This window comes from Manis javanica, chromosome 10 (assembly GCF_040802235.1).
Source record: "Manis javanica isolate MJ-LG chromosome 10, MJ_LKY, whole genome shotgun sequence".
Classification (NCBI taxonomy): domain Eukaryota; kingdom Metazoa; phylum Chordata; class Mammalia; order Pholidota; family Manidae; genus Manis; species Manis javanica.
The window spans coordinates 94,748,022-94,769,234 of record NC_133165.1 but is presented as its reverse complement, the minus strand read 5'-3'; the positions used below and the strand labels follow the sequence as shown (position 1 = coordinate 94,769,234).

At 44.1% G+C, this 21,213-nt stretch overlaps 1 protein-coding gene across 1 annotated transcript in view; it reads right to left on the bottom strand.

The window, feature by feature from the left end:
* The window catches only part of PLXNC1 (plexin C1), a 132,690-nt gene that overhangs the window by 24,908 nt on the left and 86,569 nt on the right, over nt 1-21,213 (bottom strand). The window contains exons 16-21 of the mRNA XM_017679314.3: nt 20,186-20,287; nt 19,761-19,864; nt 16,461-16,499; nt 16,097-16,221; nt 14,694-14,892; nt 9,753-9,899 (exon numbers count right to left, since the gene is read on the bottom strand). Of these exons, the coding sequence (XP_017534803.2) occupies nt 9,753-9,899; nt 14,694-14,892; nt 16,097-16,221; nt 16,461-16,499; nt 19,761-19,864; nt 20,186-20,287 (716 nt within the window). The remainder of the gene's footprint in view (nt 1-9,752; nt 9,900-14,693; nt 14,893-16,096; nt 16,222-16,460; nt 16,500-19,760; nt 19,865-20,185; nt 20,288-21,213) is intronic.

Here is a 21,213-nt window from a genome sequence, read left to right as displayed (position 1 = left end):
CTTCCTACCCCGTGGCCCTCCCTCACCCCCAGTCCCACCTATGGCCCAGGAGCCCTCCAGACCTCTGGTAAGCCTGTGCTAGATCTGCTGTACGCGAAGCCCAAAGCTAGGTCCCCGGCCCAAACGGGGTTCCGGAGGGGCTGGGGGGGAAGTGCAAGTCCCGTCCCTAAGGTCTAGGCACAGGGCCTGTCTCCCTGTCTCTGTGAGCTGGTCCCCTCCTGGTGAGAGTAATGGCTGGTAAGCTATTTCACAGGGCTTTTAAAGATACAGATGAATGGAAAGTACCTTCTGATCAGCCCTCCAATCCCAGCTTGTTTAACAGTTTTACAGGTATTTGTGAACTAACATTCTTTGACTACCTAAAGGGCACTACCATCTACAACAAAAACACCTCTTTACAGGCAATAAATGTTCTTTTTAAAAAGATAACCAAAAGGAAAAAAATCTTAACTGGATGTAAAATAATGTAAATCTGCCACTACCTCCACAGTGAGACAGGTGGAAAAAAAGGTAAAATGGCATTTTAGAGAGTCCACAGGGAATTCAAGTTAGTGTGGACACAAGTTGATTTATATGCATTGTTTATGCTGCTTATGCTTCGAGCTCAAACAGCAGTTTCCTAAAGCGTAAGTGTAGTCGGGGTCTCTCAGAGCAGGCCCAGCCTCCTCACCCAACCCAGGCTCAGGAGACGCACTGACTGGGGCCTCTGCTCCACATCGGCGGGTAGGGGGATCCCGCATGGAAGTGCCATCTCTCCCTTCAGGCCCATTCAACCAAAGGCTCCCTGTGCCTGACTCCATGCGAGGGGCTGGATGCGGGAGAGACCTTCCTGCCCTTGTGTTCAGACAATTCACAGTACATTTGGGAAACTAAAGCATCACCTTTGAAATCATATTCAGCCACCAGGTTCAAATGTATCACATCAGTACTTACTGACTCGCAGTCTTCACAGAGAAAGTGAGTAAGGGCGGTGTGGAGCACGGACATCAGACCACCCAGGTCACCCCCTTCTCCTGGTACTGAGCCATGGGAGCGTGGCAAGTCAGCTAACTTCTCTAAGCTGTAACATTCTAACAGTTCCTATCTCAAAGAAGTGAGGAGATCACTGAATAATGACATGTAATAATAGCAAATTAAGGAGTGCTTCCTGTGTGCCATGCACTACTGTAAATTTTATGTACTTGTGTATGTATACGTGTGTGTGTATAATCTCAGAAACAACCTTATGACATAGATCCTATTATTATTCCTACTTTACAGATGAGAAGCTGAGGCTCAGAGAGGTAAGGTAAATTGCACAAGATCACCAGCAAGAAAATAGTAGAAGCAGGCACCTAGCTCTGTGTTCTTAAACATTTGGTGATCCTGTCTTTCAAAGTATGAAAATGTTTTATAAACTAAGCGTGGTCTAAATCCACGGAATAGTGATTAATTTGCAATACCCACAAAAGGCTAAAGTGCACTAAAGTGCACAGCCAAATGTAAAATGCACATTTCTTCTCCAAAAACCTGCCTCTCTGTTGAGAGGAACTGCTCTGGCTCTCCCTATTCCCTTGGCATGAGAGTGTCAGCAAAGCTGAAGCAGCAGACATGGTTGGTTGTCCAATCAAGAGCTACCTCTTCTCCTTTGCCAACAGAAGCCATGTATCAACAGCGGTAGCGCTAGCTTAGGAAACATGATTGGTAGCAACTCTCTTCTCCTTCACCAGGGACTGGTCATGTAACCCAGTTCTGGGAATGAGACATAAAGGGAAAGGGTTTCCACCCTAACCAAAAGGGAGAGCAGCACTTGGAGCTGTGGCAGCTATTCTGTGACGAGGAGGTAAGGCCAAGAGGAGTATGGAGATGGTGACCCAGAGTCCTGACAATGCTGAGTAGATGGGCCAGCCTTGGAGCCTCCAGATTTTCTGCTCTAGCATGCAATTCCATGCTCTTATCATTTAAGCACCATTAGTCAGATTTGATCTTACTTAGAGCTGAATGCACCCAACCTGACAGAACTCACTTTGTTAATGCTGAGGTAGGTAAATTCATTCACTGATACTCACCTACTTTGCACTGATAGGCCATTGCAGATGATTCAAAGTAGAACTTGGCACTGATCCTGCCTGGGAAGTATTTGAAGATTGATATAACTACTGTGGGACTGTGGGATAGACACAACAAATTCTAATGGCAGGTGGAAAACAGTAGGTACAGGTGGAGATCAGAGAGGCATTACCTCTAGCCTGGAGGAGAGCTTTTAAAGGGAGAGAAATCAGGGAGGACTGCATGGAGGAAGGGGTCTTTGAATTGGTCCAGAAAGGAGGCATGTGTAGCACTACACGAGGAGGCCTCTGGACCATGGAGATACTTGGCATCAGTACTAATTAGATTGTGAGCAGCAAGCTTTGACCTTTACTCAGTCTATTAGGTCAGGAAATCTAGATAAAGAATCCCACTTCCTTTGGGTAGAACAGAGGGTAGAGGGCTTAAAGAACCATGCTTGCCTTTCCAAAACCACCACCTGCCATCTGAGAAAGAAGCCCTATACTATTTATAGAAACAAAAGCTGAAGAAGTAAATACTGCTTTAGTTTCTAATAATAATAGCCAGCACTAACTGAACACTTACCATGTGCCAGAATTTGTCTTAAATGCTTTGCTAATTGACTTAATTCTCACAACTGCTCTATGAAGTGGGCACATTAGCCTCATTTAACAGATGAAAAAACTGAGATACAGAGTTTCAGAAATATGTTCAAGATCATCACAGAGCTGATGAGGGTCATAACTAGGATATGTCCATGCTCTTAATTACAAAGCCAAAAAGCCCTTGAGGTGATAAACCCATGAAGGGCAGTTCCCGTCTACCTGAGGTTCTCAATAAATGTTATCAGAGCAGACAGGTTGGACAGTCAGCCTGGTAGAAGAGGCTCAACTTCCTTTTCTTGGCTTGGCATGGAGCCCCAGCAAACGCACTCAATCTGGAGCACCCCATGGCTCAGGTGCCAGTCACAGACGTTTTTATAGCACTCACGTACACCCAGAATGAAGACGGCCTTTCCCAGCCTCTGCTGCAGCTGGGTATGGATATGTGATCGTGCTATGGCCAATGAGATTAAGCATATGTGTTATGTGGCAGCCTCTGGGAAACTTCCTTAAAAGACAGCTGGTGACCATCTGTCCCCTTTGCTATGGCCCTGTTTACGTCCTGCTGGCATAAATGTGGAAGGAAGCTGGGGTGAGCGAACACCACGGACCCTGAGGGCGACCTGAGGACCAGAGGGAAGGAGCCCGGGTCAGCAAGGCGGCCCCAGGGCAGAGGTTCCCACTGGCGCTGGGCTGCACACCCCAGAACCACACGTGGAAGGGAAATCAACTTCTCTGCTGCTTACGACACAGGTCTCTTGGGGCCCTGTTCCTTGCAGCAGAATTGCATCCTAATGGACTCAGGAACATGCCTGTTACCAAGAAGGGCTAATAGAAGGGCAAGCCTATTTGGAAGACATATAGGGCAGAACCCAGGGGCAGGACCAGACTAGAAGGATGTAGCATGGCACAAACCAGCCCCTTTAGGAGGGGAGTTGCTCAGGCTTATCACTGTGGTCTCCTGTTCACAGCTGTCTAATAGAATGTTGTCTGCCATAGATTGTAAACACCCAGAGAGATTATGGATAACATTTTAATAGTAACAAAAGATTTTAATGACAATGGATTTAGCTAATCAACTATTGTCATCACCATCATCAATATATAATCAACCAAAAAGGAATGGTGAGGGGCACTTTTGGCTTCCTAGACCTTCCAGTTGACAAAAAAGGCTCAGACAGGCAACCTTATAAATAAATAATGAGCCCCTACTGCGTGGCATGATGGCTAGACATCTTACATACATTCTTTTCTGACCTCATGACAAACATACAAGGTTAGGTTTTGTGACCACCTGTTTTATAGAGGAGGAAACATGTAAGTGTAGTAATGTGGCTGAGTCCAGATTCACATCCAAACCCCATCTCCTATGCACGGAGCTACAGGGCATCTGGACACACAACCGCATTCCTCTTTCGCTAGTGACCTTACCATCATAGAAGGCAATTTTAAAAGAATTTATTACAAACCAACAACTTTATCATAAAAGGTCTTAGGCCGACAATTGCTTTCATTAAATAAAACCTATAAAATATATTTCCAATTTCACTTCAGAGCCAAATAAAGGTCAAGAGAAAAGTGGTTCTGATACCAAGCTGAATTACAGAAACAGAGAGGAAAACCACTTCCAGAAGTTCAGCAGAAACAGTGTGAGCCCAGAGTTACAAGTGTTAAAACTCCGAAAAGCTGCTGATCTGAGGTTTCTCTCAAGCTGGCGTCTGCAGCCGGGGGACACCTCCCCACCTGCCCCCTGAATGTCGCTTTTGCCTCCTGACTTCTCCTCTCTACCCTCCTTTTCCTTTCCTCACCAAAGACAGAGAGCCCATAGCTTCCTGATCAAAGTATTTTGCCACACACACCCTACCCCCCAGCAGAAGAATGAGAAGGAAAGCTTTTTCCATTTTGAAAGAAAAAATTATGGAGAGAATTTCCTCAAATTTAAGTTTCACAAATTTTTCTATACTTGTTTGCATCTGCTAACATTTGTTGATGCTAGAATCCAGTGAGAATCTGATTTAGGCCAAAATGATTCACTCTAGTATATTAGGTTTAATATGTGTTTTTTGTTTTTTGGCAAAGCGCCCCCACTGAGTTTCAGATTTATGGACAGTGGTGAAGCACGGCCATTGTTGGGTCCCCAGAAGGAGAGGAGAGGCCTCTCTCCTTTTGGGATTAGGGTGGATTCTAGTTCTTTTTCTGTTATATCAAGCTCTAGATTAAGGGCTGGTAAACTTCCTGTAAAAAGGTCAGAGAGTAAATATTTAAGTTTTTGAAGCCTGTGTGGTCTCTGTTGCAGCTACTCAACTGTGTTAATTGTGGCAGGAAAACAGCCAGAGACAATAGTAAATGAAGAGGTATGGTGGTGTTCTCATCAAACTTTGTAACAGGCAGCAGGGCCACATTTGGGCCATAGGCTGGACCACAGGCTTTTGTATGCTGATCCCTGTTCTAGACAACAGTAACTTCCAACAGAATGCCGCCTTTGACATGCCAACAAAAACAAATCTAAAAAAACACCTTTATCTCCACCATGAATTGCTACAAAGGTTACCATTCTCCGAGGGGTACAAGTATGAATAAGGATTCTTAACAATGAAATAAGAGAGTCACATTTGAGCCATAAAGAGGAAAATTAAATACTTTTGTATTTAGTTAACTAAATCACTTGCTAATCCCAAGATTATGGGCGTAAGAAGAAAGGGTACGAAGAGGAAAGTCATTTAAAGCACTCATTTAATGTTAATTTTTCATTTTCCAGTGCTTGCCATCAACTAGGGAATGACTTACATAAAATGATTATAAAAAATGGTTTCACTTCTTTGATCAGGAAGCTCAGAACAGTAACTATGAAGTTAGTAATGGTTTCAGTATTATTGCAAGTCATAATGGAAATGATTTGCACTATGGTAGAGAGAAAAAGGAAAAAAAAAAAGCTCAAGAAATGTTAATTAACTTCACTGTTTCTCCACAAATGCTAGGAGTATTAAAAACAAGATTGCTGAAGTGAAAACATCAGGATTTAATGAACAATGGGATGTAACTGAAGTAACAGAGAATGACTTAATCGGGACAGTGGGTTGTTTAATTACAGGGACAATGGATCTTCGCAAAGGACAAACTAAAGCAACGAAGGAGATGGGGAGCGGTGGGGACAGCCACCATATTAAAGGTAGCATGTAGGAGACAAAGTCCTGTTAGAGATAACTAGAACCCTGTTACACAGGAAATATGTTGTTAAACATGATTGTCCCCAAAATGGTAACTATGAGGGGAAAAGAGACAGACTGGTGTGGGCTGGCTAAACCTTCTATAAATCATAGTGGAGGCGTTAAGATTTCTGCAGGCATGTATCTATGCTTTTTCAAGAATTTCTAATAATCTTGAAGACTCTCTCAAAGATACGAGAATGAGGGCAATAATATGTTTGTCAAAACACTGTTTCCCAGGGTGCCAAGATGCTATCTCTAAGATACAGCAGATTGGCAGGCTCATTTCCTGGGTTTAAGAGTTCAAAAAACCATTTCTCACTTAACTTTGATTACAAGTCAAACTTCTCTTGCTAATTCAGCATGCCTGCTAAGAGTTACTGGGTTTTCTCATGTCCTGAAAGTGAAAAAAATGTCCTTTCCCCCATGTGGCACCCTTTTCCTGGAACTGAAATCCTCAAGCCCTAGCTGGCTGCTCTGAGGTTTCAGGTCATCTGCTCCGTGATCATTCTCTCAACACAGCTTGCATGGAGCCAGCGCCTGAGAGATCTTCCAGCAGCCAAGTCGAATGTGCCTAATGTTTGGCAAAAGCGGAAAACTACAGAACAATAGGGCTCATTTCTCTTCTAGCCGGTCAAATCTGGATCCCCAGGTATTAGAGGAAGACTCAAGTAGTGTGTATACAAACCCTCCCGGATGCCAGCGTCTGGGAGGAGGAGGATGTCAGGGCAGCTGGCCCCTTGGAACACCAGCCTGCAATGCCTTCGCAGAGAAGCCTGGCTTCTTAGTTTACCAGAGTAAGCATGACACTATGAGGCTTCGCTTCAATTTAAGGGAAGCCAGAAGAATTTTCCTCTGAGGAAGCAGTGAACTAAGAATTACTTCCCAGAGCCCATTTGTTAATATAATGATTTCATGCATAAGAAATTGGCAGGATGGCCTTATGTTCTAGAAAACACTCCACACCTCAGGGAGAACATATCCTAATCTTAGAGGTGTAAAACCTAACTTTTAGGTTGCTACAAGAGGTGCTGTGTTTCTGAGCATTGAGGCAAACAAGAGTTTGGGGGCCTCTTTAAGTGTGTGCCTGCCACACAGCAGGCTCTGTCACTGCAAGCTGCTTGTGTGGCTGCTCTCGATTTTGTTCTCTAACTTTTCTTTCCCTGAAAGAATTTACACACACAAACACACACACAGAATCAAGTGTGCTCACCAACTGAAAATTGGTTTTCAACACATAAAACACCTCAGGCAAATTTAGAAAATGAAGACCTCAAACCACTGGGCGTACATGATGCCTAGGAGGGTTGGGGGTACAGAAGAGAGACGGGAGGAAGGAAAGAGAAGAAAGAAAATCTTAAATACGATGCTTAAAGCTTGGGGGGATCTTGCCTGAAAGGAAATGAGAAACCTTAAATTTTTTATACTGACCTTCTGCTAACACTGTCATCTAAGCACAGACTGCATCATGTGCTGGAGCTCGTGGAAATTATCGTCTACCATGAAACACAGGTTGGACAGGTCCAATAAAAGGCACCAAAAGTCATTTTTAAAGCAAGGCCCCTAGAAACAAGTGGCCCACACCCCTTTTCCAGTCTCTGTCTAACCCACAAATCCATATTTAAAGAGGGAGCTTTATGGGGACTTCTAAAATTGTAATTTTCCATTAGCCTTTTTTCCCAGGGGCTATAAAGGAAAAGAGAGTCTAAGAGTCGACATGAATTTCTTCAACATCAAGAAACATTTTGATGATGAGTTGAGTGTTAACAAATCAGAAACACATGGTCTTAATTGACTGTGAAATAAATAATGTTTCAAAATGAAAGGGGAAACAGTGTTCTGATGTAAAGCATTAGAAAGGACTCAAACCTCAGAGTCGCTTCAGGCATCTGACTTCTTCCCCACTCCCATCCTGCCTCCTCTTGGCCTCTCCTTCCTGTGGAGTCGGGGTTCACGTTTTCATAAAACTAAAATACTTGGACCTCCAACAATATTCTCTTTGGGAAACTGTGGGGCTCCTAAATTATCTCAAAGTAAAGGCACAGACATCTGGGTTAGGACCAAGGGTCAGGGTGTGCAGACAAACCCACGGCCAGTGAAAGGAAGGTCATCGGGCTCTGATGCCGGATTTGTCTTTTGTTCTCTAAGACATTCAGGGGCTTTCTGTGCAGGATGCACATTAGAACTACCTGGAGCATTTAAACATTTCTATCCCTGCCTGGGCTCCATCCCCAGAGGTTCTGACTTAATCGGTCCTGAGGAAATTCCCAGTCACTGGCCTGTCTGGATCTGCATTTCTAATAAGAGATCTGAATTAAACTTAATAAAGCTTTACACAGCACTCACGTGCCAGGCAGTGCTCTGAGTGCTTTACGGACAACTGATTCACAACACCCATGAAACAGGCAGGCACCATGGTCATCATCTCCGTGTTACAGATGAGGAGACTGAGGCACAGAGAGGTTTGGAAACTTGCCCAAAGTCACAAAGCGAGCCAGTGGCAGAGGCAGGATGTAAACCTGTCTAGCTCCAGAGTTCCTGCTCTTAACCACTAAACCAGTAGTCCTCCAGGTGTAGTCCTGGGCCAGAAGCATGTGCAAGGAACTCTTTGGAAATGCACATTCTCAGGCCACACCCCAGGCCTACTGAAATGGAAGCTCTGGCTGCTTCCTTGCAGTTGGTGTTTAATAAGCTCTCTAGGTGTCTGATGCATGTTAAAGTTTGAGAACCACTGCATCCCACTGTTTCTCAGCTGCAGGCCAGGGGTACAGACAGAATCAGAGCACAGAATGCTGACTTTCTGCTCAGCTTCCAGCCTCCTGGATGGCAGCTGAACACGGTGCCATCTTCCAGGAAGGGTGAGTTATGTCTGGCAGTGACAGAGAACTTGAGCCTATAATCCTCCCAGCAGAGGACATAACCATAACACAGTCTACAGCGATGTGCTGCCTTCTCCACTTAGGAAGTGAATTCTTCCTGGATGACGCTGCAACTCGCTATGCAGAGCAAAGCCACAGGAGACAGCCCCCTTACTGAGCAACACCAAGACCTCGCTGCAACTTGTCCTCCTCCACTAAAAAGATTGTGGAGAAGCCCAGAATCTCCAGGAAGTCACAGATCAAACCAATACACAGCAATCTCTTTCCTAAGTCCCTATTAACAGAAAAGCATAGAACATTCCTAAGTAATTTCGGAGTACTTACCATGTTTGGCTGTCCCTTTAAAATTCCTAAATGTATAAGAAATTGGTCTCCCTTTCTTCAGAAAGGGAAGAGGGTTGGTGGGGGTGGGGGCGGTATGTGAAAAGGAAGTTCTCAAATGGATGACACCCTCCAGCAGCCAGGCAATCATTTCCCTGCAGTGATTTACAGCATTCCTCTAAAAATATCTATGAGATCACAGAACATTAAGTGCATGACACCAAACATTTGTAATGAATCCATGAAAATAAAGTAAGGGCATCATGGTGCATGGGGGAACACAGTGGTATCTGTCTTGTGTTATCGTTCTAAAATAAGACGGCCTCAATTTGGGTAAAATATATCTTCACACATTGTCTTCCAGAGCAGAGCCATTTGAGAAATTCTGATTGCAATTATAAGTGCTGAATAGGGAGTACTTTGCATTTCCTTTGATGATGCTGAAAGCTATGAGCAATCCTGATATTAAAATCTTTGGAAATTGATGAGTACCCCAGGCATCATTACAATACTTTCTCCCCCAATTCAAGTAATTAAAATCTATTATGTGAACACGTGTTAATATTTTATCAACTACTGTTTTTAATTAACTAAATGTCTGAGGCCTCCCACGGTTGCAGTGATATCAGTTCATTTTAAGCGACCCTCCCCCTGCCCCCCAACACCCAGCCAGACTTATTTCTGAGTCTAGATGGAAAGCTGCCTGGCAGACATACCACTGTGCTGAATTCCGGAACCTGCCACAGCAGCCAGTCCTCGTTAAGGGTGTACAAGGCTTTGCAAGTGATTACATCGACAGGACCCTTGTTTATTTTCTGGTTCAAAGTCGTCACCAGCAAATAGAACGGCTCTCCAACAGTCTCCTTGGAAAAGACACAAAAGCGACAGTTAGCTGTCTGTGGAATTGCTGCACTTTCCAAAGAATTAAAGTTTCGATTTACGGCAGTACGACTGGAGACAGGAGGCAGTGTTTTCTAACAATCAACATGATACTCCCGAGAAAATACACATTGCTCCACTTCGCATTGGGAGCAAGACTCAGGAAACTGCCTTCTCTCCCTAGCGCACACGCATGTTCACACATACACACGACTCGCAGCGTTTACAGCCAATAGCAACCTGAAGCACACACAACAGTAGATCTTCCTGTTTAAGCTTCTATGTGGTGGACTAACGCTCATCAGCTGGCTAATGCTGAGCAACAGCTAGTAGATGCTGAGGTTTAACTTTTATTTACATTTCCTATTTAATGGCCCTTTTTTCGAGCAAACTGAAAATAAATGACATTTTCAAAAAAATCACAATGAACCTGGGTAACCAGAATACATGTAAGAACATTTTATACATTTGCCAAAGAGGATGCTGGTCGGTGTTAACAGCTTTTCTCAGAGGAAGCTGCCTTCGGTCCCACGGTCTGCAGCCATCTTCCTCCCCGGGTCGGCCAGTCCCTGTGGTTTGCAGACGCAGCATGCGCAGTGCCACCTGGGCAGCCTGGCAGGGGCGAGGCCGCCTCCTCTCCCTGGGCCAGAGCCAATTCCATTGCTCTAAGGCTTTTCGCAAACATTTGGCCCTCCTGATGGCTTCTGTCTGATTCTGCCATGTGCGTTTTTCCCTGGATCCCGGAGGTACCACCCCTATTGTTAATGAAATGTCTCAAGTTCGTAGCCATTATGTGCTCCATTGGACTCTAAGCAGCTCAGGTGGGAGGCTCGTGTGTTCTGTTTCCACTGTGGCCTCCCAAGGCATGGACCAAATACACTACGGCATTGAGTGAACCTCCTAGGATCAGTGGACATTGAGCCAAACACGTGGCAAAGGAAGAGCCAGGCCAGAACCAGGAAGTGAGGCTGCCGCGGAGAGGAGGAAAAGCCCACCATGTGACGAGGGCCTGAGGCACCAGTTTGCAAAGTCAAGCTTTACGGCCAAAGCCACATGGCTTTAAAAGGCGGATTCCCCCACTTTACCTTGAACAAGTAAGTCTCCCGGGGTCCCACGCCCCTCCCAGCCCACACTTTACACGCACCGCAAGACCATGTGCCCTACACTGCCCCAGGGCTTCCTCTTGCCGGCTCCTGCCACCCTGTGCTCCACGGTTCCCGTGATCACTTCTCTCTTCCCTGCTGGCGTCTCCTGAGTCTTTTCCTTAGGGTAGGGCAGAGGCGGAATGCTAAAAAATTTCCCAGGTGGGAGAGTGCTGGGACATGACATTTAAATTCTTATGAGAAACTTCCTTTATTTAGTGTTCACAACCGCATAGCTCTCTCTTCTCTTTCCGCCTGCCGGCTTGGGTGATGTCCTGACTGCAAACTTTAGAACCTCTACTTCTCTCTTTTCCTCCAGCAGAGACAGGGGTCAGTGCCCTTGGGAGGGGCGGGATGCGCCCACAGAGGGTGGAGTTAGGCCAGCCGGGCTCTTCTGGGCTGTATGGAGGGGCAGTTATTATTCAATGGCCCTGTAGTCGGGAATTCTCTGGAATTCTCCAGAATGCAGCTAGACTGAGATAAATAACATCTCTTCTTACATTGTTACCCACACCCATGGTTCTAAATCTGCACGATCATCACCAGAATCTCTTGGGGCTCTTGTAAAAAATTCAGATGCCTGGGTCCTACTTTACACCTTACAGCTGGGAATCTCTGGAGAGGAGGCCGGGGCATCTGTAGTTCTAACCTGCTCAGGGCATTCTGACTCGGCCAGCTTAGGGAAGCAAGGGGCCATGGGGCTGCTCTGCCGCTATCGACATGAGTTCCACGTCAGTCGTGCTGTTGGGGCTTAGGCACCTTAGGAAAGCGGGGCCCCCAACGCTCCCAGGGAGGCACTGTGGCTCCGCCCAGCTGGCCGAGCCCGTCCCTCCCCCTCCCCCCTCCCCCCTCCCCGCCCCCGCGTGTGATGGAAACTAGCAGGGCGCCCCGCCCCGCCCTCCTCCCCCAGCCTCTCCCTGCCTATCCAGAGGCTTTCCGCCCGCCCGGGATCTTGCTCCATCCCAAATCCTCCCCTGAGCCTGGAGGAAGGCACCCCCTCACTGGGAAGGCACTATGGTGATGGGGGCGGTGGGGCTCTCAAACCTTGGTGCCACCACATGCCAGTTGTGGGATGTGGGGAAGTCACATCTATTCTGTGTGCTCCAATTCATATGCAAAACAGTCATAAAGATACTTACCTCACAGTGTTAAATGAGAGAATTAAATGAGAAAAAGTAGCAACACTCTTAGGGTGGTGTCTGGAACATTCGAGGGGTGGGGTGTGGAGGTGTCAGCTCTGCTTTACCCAGGGCCTTGGAGGCACAGCGGGGTTAGTTACCTGGAGGTCATAGAGCTAGTGGTGCTCCATCAAGTACCTGCCCAATAGGGCAGGAGGATAAGGGCTGTCAGAGGCTCCCACCCCACCAGGCCACATGGTGGGGCTTGTCAGGCCCTCCTCAACAGAATTATTCCGCCGAAAACTAAAAGTATTGCTGGCCGGCCTAACGCCATTTGCCCTGGTGAGTGTGCTAGCCCCTCACCACCTCAAGAACTCAAGATACTCTTGAACGAGCACTGCAGAATCCTGACCCAGGATCCTCTTCTCAAGGGGTTCTTTTGGGTCTGACACCCTGATTTTCAAATGCCTCACCCCTTTAATGCCCAAGAGCAGCGAGAACAAGGTGCCAGCCAGCCCTTGAGGGCTCAGACTAAGAATCACAAGAGCCCAGAAGAAAGAGCTAGAAAGAACTTCAACCCAATGCAATGCCCCTCATTTGCTGGGTAGAAAACAGATGCCAGATGGAAAGTGCCACACCCAGCGATGCAGAGCTAGTGGGGCTGAGACAAATTTAGAGCTAGAAGCTGCTGCTTCAACCAGACTCCATGTCCAGTGCTCTTCCTCCAACCCCAGGGTTCTCAGATGGAGGGCACCTGGGTTTACCCAGAGGCGCTTGGAAACACGGATTATAGGGCCCAAACCTGAGCCTCGGATGCCTTGGCACCGTGGGAGGAAGGGGTCTGCCCTTTAAGACTAAGACCCAGGAAATGGGTTGACAGTCCTGCTGTCTCTGTGTAGAAGTAGTTGTGGCTGAAGCTAGGATGGTGGGAAGCAAAATATATTTGCCCCAGAAATAACTGCTGAATGCCTCCCCCAAAGCATATGATGATTTATACCAAGTAAACAGAAAAGAAGGCAGATTGCATTAATCTTAATAAATGGGTATTGCCTTGGGAGAGGAAGGGGTTGGTAAAAAGAAAAAAAATGTTGTGTATCTTCTTGTAAGATTGCATTAAACATTAAACTAAGCACAGTCTATTTAAAGTGCTGCTTTGGGTTCTAAACTTAAGTAGCATTGTTAAAACCTGTGGCATAGGCTGTGCATCTTATTCAAAGTTTAATTAGATTTCGGAACTAGCTTACAGATACACAATTATGCAGTTTTGCTGCAATCTGGATGGCTGGTGAAATTAAAGGAGGATAGAGCCTTCTCTGTACTGGGGTCCCCCAAGCACTGAATGAAGGTTGGGCTCAACAGAACACTCTCTTCCCATTAATATTTTATACTAATAATGGCCACACTTATGGAGTGCTTATTCCACGCTAGGCAATTGCATACATTTTCTCATCTGTGCTTCAAAACAGCCCTAAAATATTCTTCTTCCAATTCTACAGGTCGTAATACCAGACTCAGTGAGGTCGAGAAACCTGCCCAGGGCCTGGTGAGGGGGCAGCCTAGATTTGGACCCGCAGCAGGCCCCAGAGCCCATTCTCTTAATCACTGTTATCTGCACAAAGTTTGCATCTGAAAAGATTTTAAGATTCAGTCAGATTACAATCATGTTCATACAGTAATTTCAACAAAGTGAACTCAAGGGGCAGGCAGCTCTTTGGGGACTTGCTTTAATGTGGAATGACTGGTTAGAACTGAGTGTAATTAGCTTACAGTCTAGGTGGGTAAATGGGTATATATTTCCAAGATGCTTCAGAGGCCCTGAGAGCAGTGCATTCTCTTCAGTCTTTGAAGTATTCCCTCCAATCAATACATTTTCCTAAATGGACCAGCTCTGCTCTGGTTATTAATCAGTGTTGTGAACGTGGACCCAAAATTCAATGGACATAAAATTTTAGTTATGTAAGATAAGTTCTTGAAATCTACCGTACAACATTGGGCTTATAGATAACAACGCTGTTCTGTATACTTAAAAGTCTGTTAAGGTCTCATGTTAATTGTTCTTACCATGATAAAACTTTTAAAAAGAAAAGTCTTAGTATAGCTCAGAGAAGACATATAGAGACTCTGTGGCATCTTACTACACTAATAGACAGTGACTGCAATGGGGTGTGGTGGGGACTCGATAATGGGGGTGAATGTAGTGACCACATTGTTTTTCTTGTGAAGCCTTCATAAGAGTGTATATCAATGATACCTTAATTAAAAAAATAATAATAATAATAAAAAAGAGAAAAATCTTACCTGAGGAAATTCTATATGAATTACATTTGCACAGGCCAGTTACAGCAAAGACAGTTCTCACTTTCCCCTTTATGTGCTCCTAGTAAGGACTAGGGACTAGGGCTAAGAGTGGTTAAATGCTGACACCATGGAATGCTCAGGACTTTATCCTACAGAGACATCAGCATCCACTAAAAATAACTGTCTTACCTCTGACACTGCCAGGAGATGTGACACTTACCCGGAGGAAACCAGAAAGGCAGACGGACATCCAGTTTGTGAGGAGTTTTTCCACCACAGATTCTGTGCGCCTCAGCATGAGTTTAGGCTGCATGTTGCTGGACTGCTCCATCAGGTCCCTGGTCAGCACCTCTAGGATGCTCGTCAGGTACACCAGCTTGGTTTGCAGCGCAATGGTTAGGAAGGAAGCAAACAGGCACCTGTTTGAAAACAGAGCCTTGGTTACAATCACACGGGCTCAGCGTCCATCAGGCGGGCTATGTGGGTGGCCCCATGGCCGCGGTGTGTTCATTTCAGAGCACACCACCCCAACACTAATTCTATTCTGAACACACACATACACACACACCCGTAAGTGAAATAAGTCAGTCAGAGACAAACACTGTATGATCTCACTCACATGGGGAGTCTGGAAAAGGAAAACAAAAAGAACCAAACTCGCAGAAAAAAGATCAGATTTGTGGTTAGCAGAGGCGGCAGGTGGAGGGAGGGAGAACTGGAGGAAAGTGGTCAAAGGTACAAACCTCTGTTATAAGAGAAATACATGCTGGGATGTAAGGAGCAGCGTGGTGACTATAGTTAACACTGCTCTGTGGTATATTTCAAAGTTACTTAAGTAAATGCTGAAAGTTCTCATCACAAGGGGAAGAACAATTTTTTCTTTGTTTTTCTATCTATATGAAATGATAGATTTAACTACACTCATCAGGGTAGTCATTTTTCAGTGTTATGTAAAGGTCACCATGCTGTTCACCTTAAACTTACACAATGCTATATGCCGAGTATATCTCAAAACTGAAAGAAAAAAAGAGAATCTGCAGATGACAAACATGTACATGAACAAAAGCAGAGCCTAGTTAACAAGTCTGACCAGCAGAGGTGATTTGGTCTGACACCGACGGCGGGCTCCCCGGCAGCTCGAGGGCCAGTGGCCTGCCGGCCTTGAAGGCTCTTATTTTTTTAATGTCTAGGTTTCAGCCACCTTTGTCCACGATTCATGACAACACACCAATGTTAACTTCAGGACATTTCACGTATCTTCATACTTAAACTTTAAATCAGAATGGTAATAAGAAGTGAATGTCTTTCCTGAATTTTCAGGGTGTTTTTAAAAATAGAAAATAACACTTCTGCTTTTTTGATTCAGGATTCATATTTTTTCTTTGTGTTGGGTTTTTTTAGGGTTTTTTTCTGGAGGGTGTGTGTTTGTGTGTGTGTGTGTGTGTCTTCAAAATAGACTGAAATGGGCATATCATGGCTGCATGGCCACCCAGACAACCTTTGGATAAATGCATATTCTCAAGACACCATGAGTTCACGTTGTGGTTTGGAGATCAAATAAGGGGCTCTGGTTTTATTTTCACTACTTAATGACTTTCCAAATATAAACAAATTGATTAATACCTGTCCTTCACTGAAAAGTTCTTCTGCTTTTCAAGGGTGTGGATAACAGTAACAAGGAAACTTTTATTACAAATTAGGGCATCCAAAGCTGTGAGGCTTTCATTCTTGTCATTGGCATCTCTGTTCTGGAAAAAAAAATGTATATAATAAAATAAAATATAATATAATAATATATAAACTTAAAGTTAGAAAGTAGATCCACAATGGGTTTTCCAAGACAATGAATTATTTAATATTGAATTCACGATCCAAAAAAACCCACAATAAAAATCCAAAGTAATAATGGAGATGCTGATGCTGATGATAACAATGCTATGAAAGTCAGGCAGTCATGGGCTAAAAATGAAAACTTATATAGACTTACATGCATATCTTCAGTGAAGATGTGTGTGAAGCCACCTGACTGAGAGGAAGGAGACACTTTTATTATTCATAGCATCCAAACGAAATGAATAGTGTATTTTTTGTTATAATACCCAAGTCTGTTCTAAGAAAGTAGAGACACTATTTGTTAATCTGAAGAGTCTGTGGGCTTATGCTCACTGCATATCCTTTAATACATAATAAATACTCAGCTCTCAATAAACACCAGTGAATTCTGAAGGCCTCCAAGAAGAATGATTATCATTGCATCAGTCCCATTTTTGGTAGATGAAGGCATCTCAAACTTTCAAAGAACTGACTCAAAAGTTAAAGAGTGGTGGTTGAAGAAGATTAGGCACATGCGCAGACCACTCCTCCAGCAATTTACCAATTTACCTTCTAAGGATAAATACTGAACTGTGTGGGTCAGTTTTTCTAAGCCTCAGTTTAGTAGCATCTCCTCTCAACAGAGGGTGGTTAAAAAGCTGAATCTGGAGCCAGATTACTTGGATTCTAGTTCTGGTTTCATCACATATTAGTCACATGACTTTGGATAAATTATTTAACCTCCCTGGGCCTGATTTTCCTCATCTGCAAAAGGGGGATGACAGTGATTCCCACCTCAAAGGCTTGGTGTGAAAATAAAATGAATGAGTGCATATTAAGTTCTCTACATTAGCTGTTATTATTTTTATCACTAATTTGTGGCAAACTAGACCACAATGCTGTTGTCTTCATGGTTTCTAAAAATACTTGTATGTGCAATGCTTTGTAGCTCTGGTATATAAACTTTCAACTTTGAGTTTTTTTAATGTCTCATAAATCTCATTGGAATTACACGATTAAATCTTAGAAGCATGTTGAACACTAAATAGTCAACAGAATGAAAAGATAAACTCGAACATTCTCTCTTTTTTTTTTTGTAATAATTGAAACTTAGGCTATTTTTATATCTTATTAAATTTCTTCTGCAGAGAATTTTTGCTTTATAGTTTCAAATTTGTTAGCCCAAGCAGAAGACTTCAGACTATTTTGGTCATACTCTCCCCTAGTAATAAGCAGAAAAGTCAGACCTTGGGTTTGCATTTTCAAGTTCCTAATATTTTTCTGCAGAACCAACTTTATGCAGCTAGGCAGTTTAAAGAGATTCATTTTTGGCCTGAAATACAGAAATGCCGCTTGGGCTCCCTGTGTTCTAAGGCTGCTGCTTCCTTTCATTCAAATTTCTCTCTTCTGGGAGGTTAGATGGTCTGCTTACCCGTTTCTTCTATTTTCAGCAAAGCAAAGCAGCTAATATAGTGAAAAACCAACCTGCAGGGTGAAGAACCAGGAACTGGTAATCCCTGGCCTCTGGGAAGCTACCCGTCCTCTGGTTTTTGCCTACTGTTACCTGGCAGGTGCTGATCGCCCAAGTTCCCCTCCGAGGCCCAGAGGATGCGGCTCCTGAACCTATCAGCAAAGGGCCTCATAACACAGGCCTTAGCTGCAGCCTAGAATACATCTCGACGGACATGGTCCTAATAGACTATTTCCCTTCTCTATCTTTTGTTAATTATTATAAATTCAATTTTAGCTGAGGTCTTCTTGATAGGATTCTGATAAATTTATGCTTGTTTTTCCTGGATCTTCTCCTTCAACAATTCCTTCTGACTTCAGTGTCTGTGGCTTTTCTGGTCGTCTTTCAAGATTATATATAAACCTGAGTTAAGTCACTTTGGCTTCTTACAAGTCTTTCTCTTCTACTAAAGTAATAGAGCATTGGCCTGGAGTTTTTTGTTTTTAAACACTCAACTTGAAACAGTGTTCCTTTGCATTCATCCCTCTATCTTGCTCTTGATTATTGAATCTAGAATACAGGAAAATTTCTTTTTCAGGCCACAGATGACTCTCTTCAGCACTCAAGGGCAATCATTAACTGTAAAAGCCCGCACAGTACTCGTGTTGATGGTAGAAATCTCTGTTATGTTATTGCTATTAAATTCTTAATGGGGATCTCAGATAGCTAGGAAATAGGATTCATGATGCACCCTTTGCTGAGGCCCTGCAAACTCATCCTGACTCAGGGAATTGAACTGCCCTCCCTCAGTGGTGTCCTGCTGTAGAAACGGATGAGGTAGAAATGGCAAGTCTTAGTACCCAGGACTTTTGGAGGATAAATTTTTTTAAAAAAATACCTTATAAGTGCAAAAAGCCAAAGTCTTATTGATAGCCTTCTTGATTTACAACCTTAAAGCCTGGACAAAAATATGGCAGTGTTTTATGGAGGTCTCCCAACTTCCAGACACAGCATCACATGTCATGGTGTCCTCTTCTAGAATTACACAGAAACTGGAAATTGCTTACTGCATGTGTCTGGGTTTCTGAACTCTAGGCTTCTGGCCAGATGCTGCTGAGAAGCTTCTGCTGAGGTGAGACAAGCTCTCTTTTGGCCTGGCGAGATTTCTATCTTCGCTTAGAAGTCTGGATTGAAATACAATAATCAGTGGTGCTGTGTTCCGGAGGTTGGGCCTCTCTGTGGTCACAGATCTGGACACAAAGGAGTACTATGGCGGAGCTGGGGTATCAGGATGTGGGCGTGATGAGAGGAGGATGAGTGTACCTCACCAAAGGCTTGGGAGGGTAAATGAAGAAGGCTGAGTGAGTAGGTGAGAAAATGGAGGTGTTAGAACATAGGTGAGACAGAAAACCCACAGGGTTGAGTACACTACTTGGAGTCCTAGAACCAATCACTTTGTGCAGCCTTTTCTACTAATGAGGATGACACGAATTTATCAGCTAAAGAGAACAGTAGAAACCCTGCACTGCTAAAAATGGCATTATCACCTCCAGTTCTATACATGGCTACTTTCCTTCCTCTCGGCCGATAGTACTTTTCATTTCCATTTGAGCATTAATAGTGAATAATCCAGGAGCTGTGATGTAAGTCATGCAGATAAACACAACAAATTGGCCAGCCCACAAGTTATTGATTTTTAAATAAACTCACTCGCTTCCCAGCTACAAATTCAGTTCTAAACTGGTAGTAAAATGAAGCAAAAATCATCACTCTGAACTTCTGTCCCTGCTAGGTTCTTGTTACTGGAGAAAGAATAATTGCCAGTCACCCATCACTGCTTTATACCCTAATCAATCCAATTAACAGTTATCCTTCCCCCCGTGCTGCTCAAACTTAAGCCATTATTTGTACGGAGCACATTACCTACAGCTGCCTTGGAAGCAAACACCCGTTCTGGCAATAGCAACAAGCACCTTCATTATTATTCAAGACTCAACCTTAGGAATATGATCAATGCTCTTTTACCTCAGGGAAGAAAGTTCTCAGAGCAAAGTGTTTGTAGTCAAGGAAGGGAACAGTTCCAAAACTATCAACCACATCCAATTTATCCATCTGCAGCTCAGCAAAGCCTGCAAAAACAGAATCCCAAGAGCAATATTTTAACTCAACAAACAATGGATAAGATCTTCTGCTGTTTTGTCTAACACGGAGTATGACCTTGGTTTTCATTAAAGAAGAAACAATAGATAATTACGTGGTTGGCTACAGAGAAGAGCTGAAATAAAACAGAGCCAGGCCTAGACCCTGCTGTTCAGCTGTCTTCTATTATACAAACAGTTCTCATTACTGTGACCGGCTCCATGGAAGGGTAAAAAAAAAAAAACAGAAAAGGAAAAAAAAATGACAATAAGAAAAGCTTGTTTTTCAATAAATAAAATTCTGGAGCCTACCATCACGGATCTCTTTCCGGAGCTCGCTCTCCAGGAGCTCCAACTGCTGGCTCTGTTTGCGGCTCAGCTCTTTGGACTTGTACCTGGTCGCCCCCACGGCGGCTGAGGAGACAGAGGCCCAGCATCAGACTGGCATGTTGACTTAGAAAACAAAACTAATGCTTAGAGTTCTTTTACAGAGAAAAGGACAGGGGGAGAGGAAGAGAGACAGCAGAGCATTTAAGAGGTGGAATTAATAAAAAGAAAAATTCCCTGGGAGGGGTCACCCTGAAGAGGAAGGTGCTCAAATGCACCAGAAAAACAAAAAAACGGTTCGTCTAAAAGGCAAAAACTAAATCAAATAACCTTCACGTGTAACCAGAGATCCCAGCTGACTGAAAAGTAATGAAACAAAAACAAGCCAAGTTTTTCCTACTGCCACAGGCCACATATATCGTTCCATTCTTTTTTTAATGTTTCTAAACATCCCTGGAGAAATAAAGTTGAGCCGCAAATGCAGAGAGGAACCACAGATCTGCAGTGAGCTACATAAGCCAAGCTTGCATAGATCACGTGGCGTGACATGCTGAGTGGTCCACAATGAACCCTGTATCTGGACATCACTTCTTTCTCCACTTGATCTTGCTTCTAACTGTACTGTGGAGGCTGTAAACGGAACAGGTTCAGTGCTCACGTTCATGTCCCTGCTCTGCCATTTACTAGCTGTGTGACCCAGTTAAGTTCCTTAGCATCTCTGTGCCTGGCTACCTTACCTGCCGAAGTGCCCATCTCACTGTGATGTTGAGAGGATTATAAGAAGTAACTCACAGAAAGCATTCTGAAGCTATTTTTTTAAAAGAATACTCAACAACTCCCAACTCTTATTATTTTTCCAGAAAATTTTTCTTACAGAAATTTCATGATGAAAGGACCCTGCTACCCCACATGGGAAGGTCACTGGACCACTTCACTAACTTGATGGTCTCAACCATAACATGCAAGAAAGGGTGGCTGGGGCATGCAGTGATTCACAGATTTACCCGGCCACA